Source organism: Sinohyriopsis cumingii, chromosome 6, assembly GCF_028554795.1.
Source record: "Sinohyriopsis cumingii isolate HCF-2022 chromosome 6, ASM2855479v2, whole genome shotgun sequence".
Taxonomy (NCBI): domain Eukaryota; kingdom Metazoa; phylum Mollusca; class Bivalvia; order Unionida; family Unionidae; genus Sinohyriopsis; species Sinohyriopsis cumingii.
In genome coordinates, this window is record NC_142966.1 from 154,019,721 (window position 1) to 154,041,320 (window position 21,600).

General features: G+C 42.7%; 1 protein-coding gene across 1 annotated transcript in view; it reads left to right on the forward strand.

Annotated features, from left to right (window-relative positions):
* The first annotated feature begins 583 nt into the window (after positions 1–583).
* The window catches only part of LOC149798306 (IgGFc-binding protein-like), a 31,185-nt gene continuing 10,168 nt past the window's right edge, over positions 584–21,600 (forward strand). The window contains exons 1-2 of the mRNA XM_089960860.1: positions 584–1,855; positions 2,820–2,850. Coding sequence (XP_089816986.1) covers positions 584–1,855; positions 2,820–2,850 — 1,303 coding nt within the window. The remainder of the gene's footprint in view (positions 1,856–2,819; positions 2,851–21,600) is intronic.

The window sequence follows — 21,600 nt, forward strand, 5'->3', positions numbered from 1 at the left end:
TATGTTTAAGAGAAACATGTAATCCATACATTCATATTTCAATGTATGTTTATCTAAAATAAACAAAATAGTATTGCTGCTAATTTAATTTCTCTCCCACGATCATACTTATAATGCCATCAAGCTGATGTTTGATTTCCACAACTCTTTTTCTTTAACATGGGTAGCTACTCACGATGACTGACAAAAAGAGGCAGTGCACTGTAATTAAGTGGTGTTTTCGAATATGAATAGTCATAAAAGTCAGTTGAAATGTATTTGTTTTAGAGTTAAATATAAAGGGAATTTACAGATATAAAATACACATCCGTGCGGTATGTGCGGCAATGTTTACAATTAAAACAAGGTTTTAAAATGTGAAATACATGCGCTGGGAGGGCCAAGACGATTCGTACACGATACTTTAAGTCTTTTGATCGATTAACACTTTAGAATTGTATTTGTTCCATAAGCATCACAGATAAATGTAGTCCCACGATCTATTGCAAGACGACTAAAAAGAGGAAGAAGAAAGAAGAACTATTCGTTCATGTAGACCTGAACATCAACATATTAAGATAATAGAACAGTCACTATATTAAAGATGGTCTTGTCTCTTTCAGGCGCATGGAACCTTAGGGGAAGAGAGTTTCTATTGGTTTTGATGGAGAATACGCAATACACAAATAAACTTGTCCTCGGCATCATCAACACGGAGAGAGTTACAAGTAAAGTCGTCATAACATGTCCACTTCTTCCAAATGCGCTCAATGAAAGTCTTCAACTTGATGCTATGAGCAGCATAGAATTCACATCAACTACTTTGAGCCTGGAACTTAAAAACTACGTCTCTAAAGCCATCTTGGTGAAATCCACAACCGATATAGTCATCATAGGTCTAAACTTTGTAAGCTACAGTGCTGATGCCTTTTTAGCTTTTCCAACAGATGCTTTAGGATTGGACTACTTCATCGTCACGTGCTGTACAGACGTTGACGATAGATGTCAGTTCTCTATCGTGTCTACCGGAAATAATAATACCATAACGCTGACGCTGCCGATGAGAAGGATCACATTTCAAGAACCAATCAATAAGAAGGCCGTTTATTCGGGAGGAGAGAATATTACCATGACGTTGCAGACATATGAAGTCTTCTTCACCCAAAGCACAGATGACCTGACTGGGATACGAATTAGGTCAACGTATCCAACTCTCGTTTCATCCGGTAATAACGTGGGACATTGGCTAAGCCACATTAATGTAGATCATGGAGAAGATATAATGCCTCCCGTTAAAAATTATGGACAGAGTTTTGCTCTCGTCACCAATCCTGCAGCTGACGCAATGGACTATATATGGGTAATAGCTTCAGAGGATGGCACAACTTTATCTCTCTTCCTACAAGAAAATACCACCAAGATTATCGCAAGAGCTGGGCAAGCCGAACATATACATTTGACGACGGAATTTGGATCTTTGACCTCGGACAAACCTGTAATGGTGGTTCAATTTACGTGCGATGACAGTATCGGTGTGTGGTCCATGTTTGTAGTTACTCCGTTGATTCGATATGCATCAAATCTCACTGTGTTTGCATTAAATACAAGTGAATCTTTCGTGAACTATGCTGTCATTGTTGTCCAGGAACGATACAAGGACGTCGTTCTTTTGGACGAAAGGAATATCACTGCCGAACTTTCTTGGACTTCCATAAATGGCCTTGACCTTGTTGCGGCGAGGGTCTTGATAAGTTATGGTGTACACAGCGTATTACTGAAGGCTAACATGTCCAATGAAACAACAGCTGGCGTCGGAGGTTATGTCTTTGGACGGGCCTCCACCACTTCATATGCTTATCCTTTCGGATATGGGCTGGTATGTAATTTACTGTAAATAATTTATATTTCGCGAGATTTAAGGAGTTGAATAGTATGCAATTTGTTCACACAACGGGATATACACACAGACACACCTGTTGACACATGTTTGCAGATTGTGAAATCTTCTTAAAATGTCTTAAGATGCATATTCGCAAAGTTATATGTCACGAATGAGACATAATGTTGTTTACACAGGAATCTGTCCATTCTTTGAATTCAGTTTTAGAAATAGATTTATGACAGTGTATACAAAAGTCGAATTTGGATTATTTCATAGCTCATCCCTATCTTTTTTTATCCTCGGAAAGACGAGAAGAAAAATAGCATTATAACATGGTTAGCGAAAATAGAATATTTTGATTGTAAATTATGTAATTTTAACTTAATATTTTCACCAATTAGATCATTCATTCAGATCAGACTGACAACATAGAAACGTGGACAATGGCAATACATTCATGGATCTCTCCTGCAACTCTTGACTTGTCATTAACGCTTGAATGTTGTACTTGTTTAAGTCTGCCGGTTCGTCTTCTTACCGTATGCACAAGTATGTAAAGCGCTTCAATCTGCCAACAATGCATACCTTGATATACCGTCGTATAATACCGACAATTATGATCCTAAAGAAAGAAGAAGAAGAAGAAAAACGTTATACCTGGATGTGTCACATAATTATGCATGCGATAAAAGTCGCAGTTACACGAGTCTATACACTGGAAATTACGGTATTCCAAATCTCTGATTGGGAGATCTGTGATCTCTAATTGAACATGAATTTTTGGCATCGAGTCAGAAATTTTGATTTAAAAATTTAAATTTTCGAATAAGTGTATTGAATTTCTCATGATACTAAGAATACATTAATTTACCAGTTACTTTTGCAATATTCTGTCTTAAATAACAGGAACGTACAGTTGCTGGAATTTTAGTTTGAAAAGAACGTTTCTTTTTTTCAGAAACGTTTCCAGCAAGATTACACAACACAAGGTAATTTTTCACATGTTATTCGCATTTGAAGGGGGGGGGGGACTTTTAAACACATGTACAAATGAGATTTAAGGCACTTTATTATGTTTTAGAGCTAAATCATTTTAAAAAATTGCCTAATGAGAAAATTATCTTCAACAGAGGAAAACTAGTAATTACACGCACGCACACACACACACACACACACACACACATATATATATATATATATATATATATATATATATATATATATATATATATATATATATACATACATACATACATACATACATACATACATACATACATACATACATACATATGAGAATTAATCAGAAGTCAGGGTAATACAAAATATACACACGTGAATTTACATACTACATTGACTTATCGGTCAGCCATCCCACGACATTTAATCTAATGCATGGCTGCAATTCTGTTCACCCATACAGGAGTAAATGTTTAACTAATTATATCTTCACATTGTAGTGTGACGGATGTGCATACGCATTGTGCAATTTACGACACAAGTATAAAACTTTGCAAAAAAATAAATTATATAGCTAGGATAATGAGGCTATAGCCTAGTTCTAGTTGAATCCAGTATGGTGTCTCTACTATGCACTTTATTATTATTATTTTTCAATTTGTACCTAAAACATTGATGTTCTTCGACAGCTAATATATAATTGGCAAGAAAGTTCAATTCTTGTCAGTTCCTTCATATAAACATAACATGCTTCCTGTTCCACACCCATTATGGCAGACCGACATGTCACCCAGTACGACGGACTGACATGTAAATTCATGTACTACACCCGGTATGGCATACCGACGTGTCAGTTCCTGTGCAACACACAATATGCCAGACCAGCATATCCTCCAATTTAGCAGACCGACATGTCAATTCAAGTTCTACACCCAGCATGAGCAGCCGACATGTTCAACAGGGCAAACCGACGATTCCTGTACTACACCCAATATGGCACACTGACACGTCATCCATCATGGCTGCTAAACGCAATATATATCAATATAATTTGATTTAGTAACATTATATGCTAGAAATTTCATGATCATTAGAAAATGACTATAATATAGTATTTTGTCCATTAAATCTGGTTATATTGTTGCAGTTCTCTTCCTATGGAGAGAATTGATGATTCTTTCCACTATCCTAACTCTAAAACAAACACTGGACAATAATATATCCTTCTGTAAATTATAGAATTTATCCTCTTGCAAAATCACTTACACTGAAGCAAAATGAGATGCGGGAAAGAGGGACTTTTACACTTCAGAAGAATAATGTGTTGCCTTGCAGAAACTATTAATCAATTCCACCCCACCCCACCCACACCCCCAAAATATGCAGTGCTTTCCAGCTTTGTCAAGAATGACTCCCAGCTTCCTTAGTTCCTTTCACCTATCTACTCGTAGAAGGGTCTGGACGCGACGGCTTCAATTTGAATGACTGACGCCATACCAGGACTCCTGATGCGATAAACGCTTTATGTGCTGGATGAGAGGACTGCTGGATGAGAGGACCTCTGATGCTATTAGCTGAACTATCACTGCTTGTTTTGCTGTACAGGAAAACTGAACATTTTGAAAGGACAACCACTAAGAATTACTATTACGATATCCCAATAAGACTTCCACACGTTCAAAATTGTCTTTCCTACACGTGCATAAGAAAAGACATTCGCCTTGGTTTAGTCCAGAGCAAATAGGTTCAAATATTCTACAAGTAATCGATTTAGAAATTTACTTAAAAACTTCAACAAGTGATTCAACCGTAATTTGGAACGCATTTTGCGATCTGCTTGCTCATGGCTACATGCACCAAGCATTGTCTCATCAGTTTCTTTCAATGACATCTCTAACTCTTCAGTCAAGCGTAAACATTTCTGATGCAGTGACCTTTTATCGACAAAGAGCTGGTGAGGTTTTAGCAACATCGACACATTCCCCATCTATTTTGGTGCATTATTTTGTTTATTGGCATGGTCAAAGTGTTTGGGGGACCACATCAATTCCGCAAACGAACTGCTCACCAGTGCCTCTGAGGTGTATGCACAACCACCCTGTCTAATTGGAATGATCTATGCTAATAGAATATGACATGAACTTTATGAAAACATCAACATCCAGACCAAAGTCTACCTGCCCAATACATAAGGACACATATCAGCACACATCTACATCTAGACCAAAGTCAACCTGACAAATACATCGAGACACATATCAGTACTCATCTACATACAGACTAAAGTCTACCTGCCCAATACACAGGAATACATATCAGCACACATATACAAATAGACCACAGTCTACCTGCCCAATACATCGAGACACATATCAGCACTCATCTACATACAGACTAAAGTCTACCTGCCCAATACACAGGAATACATATCAGCACACATATACAAATAGACCACAGTCTACCTGCCCAATACATCGGGACACAGAAAAGCACACATTTACATATAGACCAAAGTCTACGTGCCCAATATATAGGGACAAATATCAGCAGACATCTACAAATAGACCAAAGTCTACCCGCCCAATGTATCGGGACACATATGAGCATACAAAGTTAAGGCTGCGTTGTAAGGAGCCAGAACTGGAATTGGGGAAACTCTTTTTTTCGTTAACTGCACCAATTATTGGAACTAAGACAACTCTCGTTATTCGATCCATACTTTGTCAAACTAAAATGTTTGGATCAAACAATAGTTTAGGTTTGTGTAAGTAGTTCTATGGAGGCTATGTAAACAGCATCAACTGTCCACTCCTGAACAAGCTTCATGCTATCCAAAGAAAAGCCCTAATCGTATGCACCGGCACCCCACCCCACCCCCAACCTCATTGGACGAACTCCAAATACACACCGGAGAACTTCCACTAAATCTGAGGAGACAGGAAATTCTACTTAGATATGCAGTACGATTGGCCAAACACCCCAATACGCATTCCACCAAAAAGTTGCCATTGACAAATGTAACACCAAATTTAGTCAGAAACTAGTTACAAATCCTCCACGTGGTAAACAAATCATAGAACTTCAAAGATTCTTACCAATCATAGAACAACAGGAGGAATTCACCAAACCACCTGATCCAACCCCCTGGCTACAACCCAAACCATGGATAAAAACCAAAGCAACCGAATACGGAAACAAATTGGAACAAGAAATTATGCTAAAGTCTATCATTGCAAAGGATATTCAGGACATCTAGCTTGGTTTCGTAAAAATATTCACAGACGGATAAAAAATCAGCTGAACCTCCCAGTAAAGCAGCTGCAGTAGTTATCCCCGAATACGGTATCCAAATGGGAATAAAACTACCAGACCATTGATTTATATTCACTACTGAGTTCTGGGAAATTACTGAATCTATGCAATGGATTAAAGATAATAATATCCAAAAAGCCGTACTTATCAGCGACTCCCTTAGTGTAATTAACTCAATCAAATATCATAACACTAAATCAAGAGAACTGTTCCTTGCCAGGACCTACTATGCTGTTAGAGAACTATCCACACACAAAATCAGATAGTCGAATTCACGTGGATTCCTTCGCGCAAACGAATTCCTGGCAACGAACAAGCTAACCAAGTCGCCAAAGCAAGTTAGGAGACCCTGATCTTGCCCCACTTAAATACAGAATTACAGAAGCTCAAAGCTTCACAAAAAGCATATATTGAAAGCAAATGGCAGGATCATTGGAATTCCACCCCCAAAGGAAGAAAACTTTACTCCATTCTACAATCAACAGGTCCATTAAACCACCCAAAGTTAAAAGTGTGGACCAAAAATTAATCGTATAATGACAGGAAAAACAAAATTAGCTGCCAGTTCTGGTAAACTCTTAGGACCCCAACCAGCTAACATCAGTAGTGAAGGGGGATATTATAGGGTCTATGGGATTTATCATTAAAAATACCCTTGGGACAATATAGGGTCTATGTAAATTTAACATGGAGAAAAATCCTGGGACAATATAGGGTCTATGGGAATTAACATGGCCAATACCCTTGGGACAATATAGGGTCTATGTAAATTTAACATGGCCAAAAAACCCTGGGACTGTATAGGGTCTATGTAAAATTGAAACAGGGAGGGACTCTATTTTTTATAAAAAATAAAATAAAAAAAGGGGTAGGCAATGGAAAGGCTATCTCTTTTCGAGAAATATGGCTGGCCCTGAAAAGGGCCTTTGGGTTTATGTTAATATTAATATTAACATAGATGGCATCTGTTACATCTTCTTCTTCTTATACTCCTTCTAACTGCCGGTCCATACACAAGTACCCTCTTGAGACATCCTTGTCTTTCTATATAAACTCTCCTCATCCATAGACTTGTATCTGTCCTATCAACAACAGTCCACTTGGACCGGACATACATGAGCATGTCCGTTCTGAACATCATTGTTGACACAAGGGTTGAAGAATGAACGTCGGTCCACATCTTGAGGCTCCGAGAAACAGGTGAATCAATGCACTGAACTGCGCTTATTTATAGGTACAGGTAGGATTGAAACGGATTGAGTTCATTCACCAATCCGAACACGCGTTACAAAATTCAGCCAGCCGCATCCAATCCGAAGAGAGCAGTCTGTGACGTCACTTAGTCAATATAGATCTGCTAGCGCTTGTGTGCAGTCAATCTATGCGACAGTGATTCAACATGACGGAAACTCAGAAAGCGATCCAATGGGGTGCACCAGCAGCGGAGACCGCCCAAGGGAACCCGGACTTACTTTCAGAAGAGGTGAATTGGGATTTTGTGGATTTTCTCTCCTCGCAAGAATTTGTTCCGGAACCTTCGTTACCTTCTTCATTACCGCAAGTGGAGAATTTTAGACAGAGACAGAAAGAAGAATTGGAGAAATTTATACAACGACAAAAGGAAGCGGAACAGGCTTTTCTCCTACAGCAACAGCAACAAGAAGAAGAGGTAAGAAAAAAACAACAGCAACAACAGCAAGAAGAAGTATCAGCAAAGAAACAAGAGGGTGAAAATCAAACGGTCACGGTACTGTTGGACATTTTAGCGGAGTTAAGAAGTCTGAAACAAATGTATCAGACTTCTTTATCACGACCGAAGAGAATACGACCTTCCCGAGCTAAACACGTCAACCCTGTGACTAAGCCTACCGTACCACCCTTAGTGATTTCAACCCAATCATTATCATCATCATCAACATTACGCAGTCCAGAAGTAGGCCTTGGCCGTGGCAAAGGCATAAGGCAGTTAAAGTTGATTGCTTAAACTCACCCTTTCACCATGAAGAAAAAAGGCCCTTTTCAGGGCCACCCACATTTCTCGAAAAGAAATACAATTTCAATTTGCCAATAACTCAAAAAAAAAAATAAACCCCACCCATTTTACCTTATAGTACGTGTCTGTGTATGAGTGCGTGAGTGTACGTTCTTATTTTAAAATCACAACTCAAAGACACTTACCTTATATCATTAATTTATTCTTTTCTCCATTTTTTACAATTCAATTCACAATTCACAACACAACACTTTAATAAAAAGTTCATTGACTTCTTCTTTCTCCTTGTTTAGTCTCTCTGTTTTTTGAATTTCTTCACCGTCTTTTCCTCATTTTCTTCCCTTCTTCTTTTCTTCTTCTCCTGTTTCTTTGCCTCTTGTAAATAGAATTGTCTTTTTTCTTCCTCTTCTTCCTCTAAAGAATCCCTCTCTTCTTTCGAAGAATCCCTCTCTTCTTTCGAAGAATCCCTCTCTTCTTCTGAAGAATACCTCTTTTCTTCTGACTCCTCTTGTTTCTTTTTTGGGCAATCTGGAGACCAATGTCCTTTTTCTTGACAATAATAACAGGTATCTTGACTTTTGTCTTTTTTAGTCCCTGTTTTTGTTCTTTTTTGACGGTCTGGACACTCTGAAGACCAATGCCCTTTCTTCTGACAGATATAGCAAGTATCTTGACTTTTATCTCTAAAGGAAGGAGAGTAGTCCGTAGGCTGGTCTGAAGAGAATTTTCTAATGACCCCTCGCAAAGCTCTGACGAAACGTTCCATCTGGTTAGTCTCTTCCATTGTTGTGCTCGGCTTGAGAGTGAAATGAATAGTGAAAGGATAAGACACACACCCTTTTATATACGCTGGTCTGCTATGACTATAAAGAAGCTCATGGTGTTTGAACTTGAGTCATTTGACTTTTTGCTTTCAAGATGAAACGATCTAATTCATTCGAGAAGAAAGAAGAACAAGAAAGTAAGAGGCAGAAACGTGATCTATCGCCTCGAAGCAGGGCTGAAATCTTGGCACAAATTCATGCCAGTGATTTTGAAGAGGACATGAGTGAACCAGAATTTGAAACCTCTAAACCAAGTTCACCACCCTTAGTCAACCCTGAAAAATACTATTCCATTCGAGAGACGGAAAAGCGCTCCTCTAGAAAATTTAGAACCACGGCTTACAAATACACGGTGAAGTTTAAAGATTTCAAGTCCGAAGTACCGTTAGAGAAAGCAGAAGGGTTCATCACCGGAGTGTGGGATTCTCTGCTCACTTCACTCAAGCGACAATGTCAACCCAAAGAAGACGATCGCTTGAGACTTTCCATACAACACGACGGTTTGAAATCCCCTGTTTGGATCGAGTTTAGCACCCCTGCAGAATTGACCGCTTCCAAAGTCATGGACAAGATTCAACACGTGCAACAATCTAATGACCAGTTTGACATCACCGATGGAAAAGCCACATTGGACATGACCCACGTCTCTCCTCCTCAAGGGACCGGACGCAAAAAGATGTTATTGGTGAACGACCTTCGCAGCATTAAGCGTAGCCTTGTCCAAATTCACAATCCTCATGACCAGATGTGTTTAGCCCGTGCCATCGTGGTGGGACGAACCTATGTCAACAAGAACGACACGGCAGAATGGAAAAGAGACTGGGAGAACATTCGACAATCGGACCGAGCCAAACAACGAAGTGAAGCAGAACTCCTGTTACGACAAGCTGGCATGTCCAAAGACACACCCTGTGGCATTCCTGAGATGCAAAAATTGCAAGATGCCCTAGCTCCACGATACACTTTGAAAGTGCACCCTCAAGAAGTGCGCGGGCCTCTGTTGCTTCGAGGGCAAGATTTTAAGGACGGAAAATACATTCACGTTTATCATCACGATGACCATTTCGATACCATTACCAGTATCACCGGATTCCTGGGATACGGTTATTACTGTGAGAAATGTGACCATGGTTATAATAATCGAGAGCAACACAAGCATTGTGGATCGAAATGCTCAGGATGTTTGGCCTCTTCACCCTGTCTGAGCGAAGAACCAGTGCCTTGTTCAACTTGTCTGCGCACGTTTGTCAGCCCTACCTGTTACCAACAACATCTGAAAACGCAAGGTTCACAGCAGAAATGTGCTTGTCAACTCCTGAGATTGTGCCCTACGTGTGAACAAGTCATACGTACCAATAATACCAAGGCACACGTATGTTCAGGAAAGAAAAAATGTCACATTTGTCACCACATCGTGGACTTGGAACACCAATGTTACGTGCAAAAATACCAACCCCCACCAGAGAAAGAGGACGGTCACAAGAAGAAAGGCAATTTCATCTTTTTCGATTTCGAATGCATGCAAGAGACTGGCATTCACATTCCTAATTTCTGCGTGGCTCATCGAGCGTGCGAGAAGTGCATTCAAGAACCTGTCTTCAGTCATTGCCCTCACTGCAGCAAGATTCCCGGAGGGCGTGAAAAAATCTTTCGAGGACCGAACACGCTAGCCGATTTTGCCCAATGGGTCTTAGACCCCGTCGACAAGACGTGGAGCCAAGAGGACATCGAACGTTACGGAGATTGTCATCGTCATGCCACGGTGATGGCTCACAATTTCTCCGGATACGATGGACAGTTTCTTTTGAGACACTATACGGAACAAGGCACCGAGCGTCCTAAAGTGACTTTGAACGGAGCCAAAATCATTTTCATGCAAGTGGGACAAGTACAGTTTAAAGATTCTATGAGTTATTTGGTCATGCCTTTGAGTCGAATGCCTAAAACGTTTGGAATGACAGAAATGGCTAAAGGGTACTTTCCACACTTTTTCAATACGGAAGCCAATCAACACGCCGTTCTACCCCATTTACCTGAGGCTCACTATTACGACCCCGACAACATGCGTACCGAACAACGAGAAGCTTTCTACGCTTGGTACCAGGCTCACGCCTCGGACCCTTTCGACTTTCAGGAAGAAATGCTAAAGTATTGTCGTTCCGACGTGGACATTTTACGGCGTTGCTGTGGAAAATTTCGAGAACTGTTCATGGAACACGGAGGGGTCGATCCTTTGAAAGAAGCTTGCACCATTGCCAAAGCGTGTTCCTTAGTGTACCGCCAACGATTCATGCCTGAAAACACCGTGGCTGTCATCAGTCCTCAAACGACCCACTTTGTCAAACGTCAATACTCGGTCAAAGCCCTACGTTGGTTACATTACTTGTGCGACAAGGAAGACAAGTGGATTCAGCATGCCCGCAACGGAGGGGGCGAAAAGACCATCGGAACGTATTCAGTCGATGGCTGGGACTTAGAAAACCCCAAGATCGTGTACGAGTTTAACGGTTGCTTATTTCACGGATGTCCCGTCTGTTACCCTGACCGTGGCACTAAAAATCAGGTTTTGCAACGAACCATGGAAGACTTGTACCAGGACACTTGTCAGCGGCGCCTAAAGTTAGAACAGCAAGGATGCCAAGTGGTGGAAATGTGGGAACACGAGTACGATCACCGTATGAAAACCGATCCCGAGTTTAAACGCCTCGTGGAAAGTTACCAGTTCATGGACCCGCTGAACCCGAGGGATAGTTTGTACGGAGGAAGGACCAATGCCACCTGTTTGCTGTACCAAGCCGACGAAGAGAAAGGAGAAGAAATCAAATACTTGGACGTGTGTTCGCTGTATCCCTACGTGTGCAAATATTGTCGCTTTCCTGTAGGGCACCCGCAATTGCTGACGGAACACATCGACCTGAAAAACATTCGACAATACGAAGGCTTGATCAAGTGCAAAGTTTTGCCTCCCACGAACCTATACCATCCCGTCTTACCTCACCATTGTCAAGGCAAACTGATGTTTCCCTTGTGCCGTACTTGTGCCGAAACGTGCAACCAAGACCAACCTTGTCAGCACAGCCAGGAAGAACGGGCCTTGACGGGAACCTGGGTCAGCGTAGAATTGTTCAAAGCTCTGGACATGGGATACCAACTGTTAGAAGTGTACGAAATTTGCCACTTTCCCAAGACACAACAATACCACAAGGGTGACCCTACTCAGAAAGGCATTTTCGCAGACTACGTGGATGCCTTTTTGAAACTGAAGCAAGAAGCCAGCGGCTATCCTTCCTGGTGTCACACTCCCGAAGACCAAATAAAATTCAAAGAGAAATACTACGAACAAGAAGGCATCTCTTTAGACCACATCGAGAAAAACGAAGGCAGGCGATCGTTTGCCAAAGTGATGTTAAATTGCTTGTGGGGTAAAATGGCACAACGACCGTGTTTACCCAAGACGGAATATTTGACAGAACCTTCCTGCTACTTCCACATGATTCACGACAAAACCAAATACACGAAACACGTGGACGTCGTTCGAGAGAATTTGATCTTGGTCAATTACGAAGAAGATCTGGACTTTGTACAAGACGACCCTTTTGGAAATGTCATCATTGCGGCTTACGTGACAGCTTATGCTCGCTTAAAATTGTACGAAGCTTTAGAACTGTTAGAAGAACGCGTCCTGTACTTTGACACGGACAGTTGCATTTACATCTATCACCCGATTCAACATCACCCTAACATCGAAGGAGACCGTTTAGGAGCCTGGACAGACGAGCATCCCGACGACAAGATTCTAAGTTTCGTCAGCGGCGGTCCCAAGAATTACGGCTACGAATACCGGGACAAACAAGGAGAAGTGCACACGACGTGCAAAGTGAAAGGACTGACTCTGAATTATCGTACCAGTCGAGTGGTCAACTTTGGGGTATTGAAAGAAGCCTTGCAATCGGGAGAGGATGGAAACTTTAAAGTGACCACTCACCAACCGAACAAGATTGTACGTTTACCCACTCACCACATCGTCAGTCGACCCTTGGAAAAAGTTTATCAAATCGTGTACCAGAAGCGAGTGCGACTTCCCAATCATTTTACCTTACCGTATGGACATGTTGGTATAAAACATTGGTTGTAAGAGGATAGCCACCCACCAGAAGGATGACTTCGCCACAGCAAGAATCGAGTGAGAAACCCAATGAGAACTCCAAGTTCAAACCCTACCATTTTCCAGTCTTCTTACCTGACTATTGTGATTGTGCCCGTCGATTGGACACGTTTCAGAAATGGCCTACGGATAGGGAAGGATTACCTTCTTCGCATGTTTTAGCTAGAACAGGATTTGTCTACTTGGGACCTGAGTCAGGATTGGGATACGAGGTACAGTGTTTCGGTTGCGGACTGAAGTTACGAATGGATCTATGCATCTATAAAGATTCATCTATTCTGGAACATACTCGATGGTCTCCGCACTGTCCTTACCTTTCTATGGCCTTTCCACCCATCACACTACGGTACAATGTTGACGGTACCTTACAGACGGTGCCTTCCAGAACAGGACATAAAAAACGTAAAAAAGGAAAGATGTACAAGCTTGAGACTGCATTGCGACTAGTATAAAAAGGGGGCTATGGTCAAGATCGATAGTTCATTGGGACTACCAAGACCGAGCGAACAAGATGAATACTTTCAGAGAAACACAGAACAAGTTGTTTAGAAAGGCACAATTCAAGTGTGAGGCTTCGGAAGTGGAATGCGATTGTGAGCCTTGCGATGGATACGATGCTGTACCTTGTGACCTGAGCGATGCCGTAAAGCATCATGGGAACTTTAGTGTCCCTACCCCTATCATGGAAAGTGATGCTGTGCGTGTCAAACCTGTGGGATGCGAAAGTGATGCCGCTCGTCCTCTTGGACATTTTACTGGGTTTCGTTTTAAAGGGGAATGTTCACCTTCACGTCTACCCCCCTACGGATGTCATCCAGCCCTGAGCAAACTCCTGTTCCTGTCACCCAACCCTCATCGAAACGAACCTGTGAAAGACGAATATTCGTTTCCTGTGCGTTTGTCGGAATACTGCGACTTTGAAAATCGTCTTCAATCGTTCAAAGGAAAATGGCCAAAGTATCTGGGAGGACCGACCCCCGAAGAATTAGCCAGAGCCGGATTTTTCTACTTGGGTGAAGGAGATAAAGTCAAGTGCTTCAGTTGCGGTGTGTCACTTCACCACTGGGAACCGCAAGATTCAGCCTACGTAGAACATGCTCGATGGTCACCGAATTGTCATTACTTACCCTTAGTGGGACCGAGACATTGAAGTAACTTCTTACCATAATAATCTGTTCATGGATACTTTACAAGAGAACATTTGTGCTTTGCCTGTGGAGTTGAGAGAACGTATTTACCGAGAGCTGGTCAAAATACAAGTGAAACGTAAAGAACAATTGCATCCGTTACGTCACCGGTGTTTGAACCACTGGTACCTGAAGGCTATACAAGGACTGATTCAATTGAAAGTGTTCCATCGGACGGACATTGATCAACGATCCTCTAGTTTTAAAAAGGATTGGTTTGGTATGGACGATTCTATCTACTACATCACTGTAAACTTACTGCATCGAATTCCAGAGGAAGAGTTAACGAATTACCAACATCTTGAACACAATGTCAACTTAGTGAAAGAGGAAACTTCTGAACGAATTGTAATGTGTAGATTAGTGACTCAACGATTTAAATTCGACACTGAAGTAAAACCATGTTTGTGCAAAGAGTACATTTCTTGTGTCAGACCAAAGAGGATTTAGTATGACCTATTCATGGATACTTTGCTAGAGAACATTCGTGCTTTGCCTGTGGAGTTGAGAGAACGCATTTACCGAGAGCTGGTCAAAATACAAGTCAAACGTAAAGAACAATTGCATCCGTTACGTCACCAGATCTTTAACCACTGGTACCTGAATGGTATAAGAGAACTGATTCGTCAGAAATTCTTTCAATGGTCAGACATTGTTCAAAACTTTGAGGTCGCTAATGATCGACATGTTCATGATTATGGTTACTTCGAGATTCACCTAGTGCAACGCATTGAGGAAGACAAGTTAAAGGATTACCAACATATTTTACGTGGAATCTGCTTAGCGGAAGAGGAAACACCTAATCGAACTCTGACGTTTCGGTTACAGTATGCAAGATTTAGATTCCCTACTGGAGAACGAAGATCTCTGGCTAGAAAGTACGTGTATTGCATCCGAAAAAAAGAGAATATAAAAACAGGCTGCCATGCCACGGTTTATGTCACATGTCATCCAACAGATTCCGTGGAAGGAACTCAATGACCATATTCAAACCGTGGATCATTACCATCGATTATTACAAGAACTGTATCCATTCAATTTGGGACGACAAGTGGTGTGTGTCTTAGTGACTTGTTTTTTGGGATTTCGTTTACCAGCCGATTCTTTGTGGACTCTTTACGATCAGTACTTACCACCTCCATGGCCTTAAATGGTCACGAAAAACTCCTTTTGCTCAAAGCCTTGCGTTTTCATCTGGATACTTCTCGACCTCAACAGGAAAAAAAGATTCGTCAACTTTTAGCTACCCAAGACGTGTATGACGATGTGTGTGTAGCTTGTGACTTACATCCCCATTGGACAAATGTCCGTGCCTGGAAAGAATGGGGTTTTGAGGCTTGGACCCAAGAAGTGGCCCAATATGCACGAGAGTTGTTCAAGGAAAAAAGTTACTTTTCAAACGGTGTTAGTGACGGTGCCAGAAGAACCCGTCACCCAGGACAGGACTGTCGTGGACAGGCCTGAAAGACCCTTTCGGGAGGACACTTGTGTGACCTTACCCCCTACTATAGAACTGGTTAGAACATTACCCAAAACATGTTGTTGTCCAGACACTTGTGTTTATTCCACGTTCATAGTTATCATGTGCCTTTTATTGTTGTACTTAAGCCTTTGGCTTTTATGTATTTTTGTCTTTCGTATGTTTGAAACATTCAATAAACGTGTTCTGAAAAAGTATATAAACTCTTGTCTTGTTTGTTTTTCGTGTCACAAGTGACATTTCTCACACCATGACTACCTCTGCTGTCTCTGCTCCCTCTTCCTCTACTGTCAAAGTCATCGACGAACACTTAGATCGTGCCTGTTGGGAGGCTTTGTATCTTCGCCATCCCTTTAACATGCTCATTGCTGGACCTAGCGGTTCAGGCAAAACCGAATTCGTCAAACGTTTGATCGAACATAAACATCATTTGATCGATCGACCCCCTCAACGAATCGTGTGGTGTTACAAAGAGTGGCAATCGGCGTACAACCTCTTGCGAGAAAGTCAAGGCGATTCCATCGTGTTTGTGGAAGGCATTCCTAAAGAAGACGACGGCATCGTCTCTGACTCCCGTCAAACCCATTTGGTCATTTTCGACGACATGTTAGGAGAAGACGAAGAAGAAATTAAATTGTGGTTCACGCGCAAAGGGCATCACCGTAATGCCAGTGTCATTTACATCACCCAAAATTTGTTTCAACAAAGTAAAGCCCATCGCACCATCAGTCTCAATGCACATTACGTGGTCTTGTTTAAAAGCCCTCGAGATAAATCGCAAGTGCAAGTCTTAGCCAAACAGTTAGGAACGCCTTGGCTGACTCAGGCGTACGACGATGCCACTCAAACGCCACACGCCTATTTACTCGTCGATTTGAAACCTACCACTCCCGAGGATTTGCGATTTCGTACCCACTTGTTTCACCACTGGTGCCAAGACGGAGGGCCTGTCCTGTACACGTCTCCGTCCTCGACTTCATTTCACTCCCCATCAAAAAATCTATAAAAACCTCAGACCCTTTTTCGTCTGTCTCACTCTCAGTGCGAACATGACGTCCCTTCAGTCGCATCTTCCCGTCAAATTGATTCGTGCCTTGTATGGCATCAGTCGAGAAAAAGATCCACAAACACGAGCTCGTGTCTTAGAAGCTAGTCTCAAAGAAGTCTTACGATGGTTCACGGTGACGGCACGTCAATTACTCCAAGGAATCATTCAGAATCCTCATCAAACCCAACGCTTTTTCGATCGAAACAAAGTCGCTTTGGTCCAACTGGCCGATCCCCGCATCGACACTCAAACCAAAAAACAAATCATTTTGAAACCTGGAGGGAGCGGTACTCTAGGAGGGGTCATCATTCGTTCACTCTTAAGATGGGATCCTAATGCCCCCAAAGTTATCCCCAAGACAAAAGTCCAACGAAGCCCCAAGAAGAAAAAGAAAAAGACCAGGTCCCCAAGAAGAATAACTTCTCCAGTGGCAGGACCCTCCTCTTACCAGACACCACCCCGGAGAAAGAAAAGAAGCCCCCAAAAAAAGAAACAGAAAAAAAGTCCTCAGAAAATGAAAAGTCCACAGAAGAAAACTAGTCGCAAGAGAGGCACTTCGGCCAGGACGCAACCTTACACTCGCAAACCACGATCTGCCACGGCGGTGACTGCGTCTCCGGCAGTCTCACGTTTATCCACTTCTCCGTTGATGTCACCAGGAACTGAAGAGTACTTGGAGACGTTAATCACACCAAGAACTTCTCCGTTGATGACCCCCAAAAGAACTTCCCCAGTGGCAGGACCTTCCAATTTAGCGGCAGTGGCTGCTGCTCACAAATTACCTTCTCCCAAAATCAAAGTCCATGAAAGATCGGGCATGTTACAAAGTTTACTGGATTTGTCCAAGCAAGAACTGACTCGATTTAGTCCGTTACGTACCCCTGCACGACGTGTCATGCCTGTCCTCAAACTGATACGCCGTAAAGACAATCAGTGGCGACGCGTTCCAGTATAAAAAAGGCCTGTGACCGAGTAGGGTATCAGTCTTTCTTTGGTGCTCCTAAAGACTCAAAGATGTCACCCTCCAAAAAACCCCAAGGAAAGAAAAGGAAAGGACTGCCACCACGTTTAGCCAAACATGGGGACCTGTTATCTGTCCTGTCCAAAGCTTCTCCACCCCTACGAAAAAAACTCATTCAAACGGCTTCCAAAGAGGTCATCGATACCGTGTGCGAATGTTGTTTGAACGTTTTGAAAGGCACGATCCCTTTGTCCAAACACCAGAAACAATGCTTAGGCAAACATCGTCACGTTCTTCGCCAAATGGTTCAAAAGAAAATTCCCATTCGTCAAAAAAAGAAGATGTTGGTCCAACGTGGAGGCATTTTGCCTCTCTTGTTAGGTCCCATACTGAAAGGAGTCTTGGGAACCATGTTGGGAGGACTGGTGGGAGCAAGATAAAAAGGCCTTCGAAAGTCCCAAGATCTCAGAATCGACCCCTGACAACCCCATGGAAGGACGAAAACTAGCTTTAGTGCCTTACAAACGATGGATGGAATACCATCGGTGGCAAGAACAACGCACCCCGCATTTACCTCCCAATCCCAATTTGAGCGAGATGTCCCAGTTACAACACGAATTGCAGTCCTTGATGGATCGCCAAGATTTGTCCGAAACAGAAAAATCGCAAAAGTACGGTCAACTCTTGCAACGACTGCAACTCTTTCACCAGAAAGCTTTAGACGATACAGCTCTACCCACTCTGAAAGATTTTAAGACCTTGATGAAAAGTCCAGCACCATCACCAGTACCAGTACCAGTACCAGTGGTCAAGACAGAAAAAGGAGAAGAAGTGGAAGGGTTTCAAACTCCACCAGAAAAAGTACGCAAGTTAACAACACCACCTACCTCCAGAATTGGATGGATTGAAAAGATGATGGCCACCCCTTCTTCATCACAAGAGAAAAAGAAAGTGAAGACAGAAGTGAAGACAGAAGTGAAACAAGAACCGATATCCCCCGCTCAGACATCCTTCTCCTCTTCGACACCTATTGCTGGCCGCACACGCAAAGCATTGCAATCCAAGAAAATACCCCAAGAGAAAAAGAGTAGCATCCTCCAAGAGTGGGTGCCTTATTAACACACCAACCAACACAAAAAATGGAAAAAGTCTTAGCCAGCATTTACTACGATCCCTCACATCCTGCAGGTTACGCAGGAGTTCAAAAATTGTATCGTGCTGCCAAAACGCGACTGAAAAGTCTCCGTTTACCTCAAGTGCAACGATGGTTACAAGAACAAGCTACCTACACTTTACACAAACCCATTCGACGCAAGTTTGCCAGAAGTCGCACCCGAGTGGAAGGCATCGATCATCAATGGCAAGCCGATTTAGCCGATGTCTCTCATTTGGCCAGCTACAATCGTGGCTACAAATATTTGTTTTGTGTCATCGACGTCTTTTCCAAATTTGCCTGGGTCGTGCCCTTGACTTCCAAATCGAGCAGCGAATTAGTGCGAGCCCTGCAACGGGTGTTGAAACAAAGCGGTCATCACCCTCTTCGATGGCAAACGGACAAAGGCACCGAATTTCTGAACCAAGCTTTCCAAAAAGAATTAAAGAAACGTGACATTCATTTTTTTACCACCGAGAATCCCGAAACCAAAGCCAGCATCGTGGAACGTTTTCAACGCACTTTGAAAGAACGCATGTGGAAATATTTTACGCATCACCACACTCTGAAGTACATCGACATCTTACCGCACCTGGTGCAAGCGTACAACCAATCTTACCATCGAAGCATCGGACGTGCCCCGCAAGACGTGACTCCCGACAACGAAGTGTTGGTGTTTGAGCGTCTGTTCGGTACGTCCCCGACGAGGGCTGTCCCCACGAAAAGTGGAGAGTTGACCGTAGGAGATTGGGTGCGCATTGGCAAAACCAAACGCACTTTTGACAAAGGTTACTTACCTAACTGGACGACCGAATTGTTTCGCGTCACTGGACGAGTGCATGGCCGTCATCCTGCCGTCTATAAATTGGAAGACATGAACGGAGAAGTGCTCAAAGGAACGTTTTATTTGCCCGAGTTACAACGTGTCACCAAAAAAAGAAGACGTGTACGACATCGAAAGCATTCTCGAACGCAGAACCCGTAAAGTGGGCAAACGACGTGTCAAAGAAGTCAAAGTACGTTGGAAAGGATATCCACCCAGTTTTGATTCTTGGATCGACGCTTCGCAAGTCATCGACTATAAAAAGAAGTGACCTTCATGCCCTTTCACACAACAGACGCAGCTACGTCGACCACTCCTTCTTCACCTAGTTCTTCTGTGCAAGATTTACAAAAACAACCCTTGTGGGTGTGGTGTGGAGAACGTGTGCCTAAAACGCAAATCGTCTTTTTCTGCCAAATCTTCGTGGTGTATTGTGTCATCGGGGCAGCCATCGCCAATTTGAGTTTGCAACAAGGAGACAAACAATTGTGGACCATTTTATTGAGCAGTTGCATCGGCTACCTGCTTCCCAATCCTTCTCTGAAATTCTCCTCGAACGGGAACCCCGGGAACCTTGTGTCCAGTGCCAGTGCCAGTCACCAGTTCAACCACAACCAGAACCCCATTTTTGGTGGAGACACGCCTCTGACGTCCACTAACCCCTCGGACAGCCACAGAACTCTGGAATTATGAGTCACGAAAACCAATTTTACTTAACCTTACCCAGTGACAGTTCCATGGAGGTGTTTCCCCACAACACGTTGTGCTGTTACACGGCCAAATTACCTCAGGCCATCCCCTTAGATCACGAAGCCCATTGGGAAGTGGCTTTAGTGGAAATGATTCACCCAACACAAATCAAAAACATCACTGAAACTCAAAACACTTTTGACGTCGAAATTCTAGACCCAACAGTGCAGCAAACCATGACGACCACTTCTCAACATAAATCACTTCCCAAGACCCCAATACCCCGCAGCAGTGACACTTCTCCTCCTCTTTACGTGTATCACTTTAAAATTAACTCAGGCCATTATTTTAGTGGTCAACATCTGGTGGAGGCCATCGCTGACAAATTCTATGCAGCCTTTGACAAAGTTCTGACCGGACTAAAAAAACGTGTCACCATGGAGTACCACAAACTGTCTCACCGTCTACTCATCAGATTTGAAAGTGAGGAAAAAAGTATACGTATTAAATTTTGCCCTGGATTGTATGACATTCTGGGTGGAGACCTCAATTTGGTCACGGATAAGCAGACCAAAACGATTAAAATGGCAGAGATTGACAACAACGGGCATTTTGCAAGGTATTTTCGTCACCCGGTAGAACTGAACCAGGGACTGAATTTGATCTTTGTGTACTCCGATGTGGTGGAGTACAACGTGGTGGGACACACCTCCGTACCGTTACTGCGTGTCATTCCTTTCAAAGTAAATTCTGCCACGGCCACTGACGAGGAAGGTGGAAACACTTATCACGTTCACCGCGAATTTGTCCATCCTCATTATTTGCCCGTCAGCAAGTCGTATTTGGACACGGTCAACATTGCTATAAAAGGAGATTTGGGACAAAATATTCCATTCACCAAAGGAAAAGTCACGGTGAAACTCCATTTTCGAAAACGGTTCTCTCACGACTCGTAAGTAAGTCATGTATCCAGTGTACCGAGGGGTTGCACGACAGCGAGGACACGGTTTAGGAGATATGTTAAAATCGGCCTTTCGTTCGGTGGCCCCAGTCTTGAAACCGATGGTGACACGCGGATTGCACGCCTTGAAAGATGCGGCACTGACGCAAGGCAAAGAATTCCTCCAAAATGTCATCATCGAC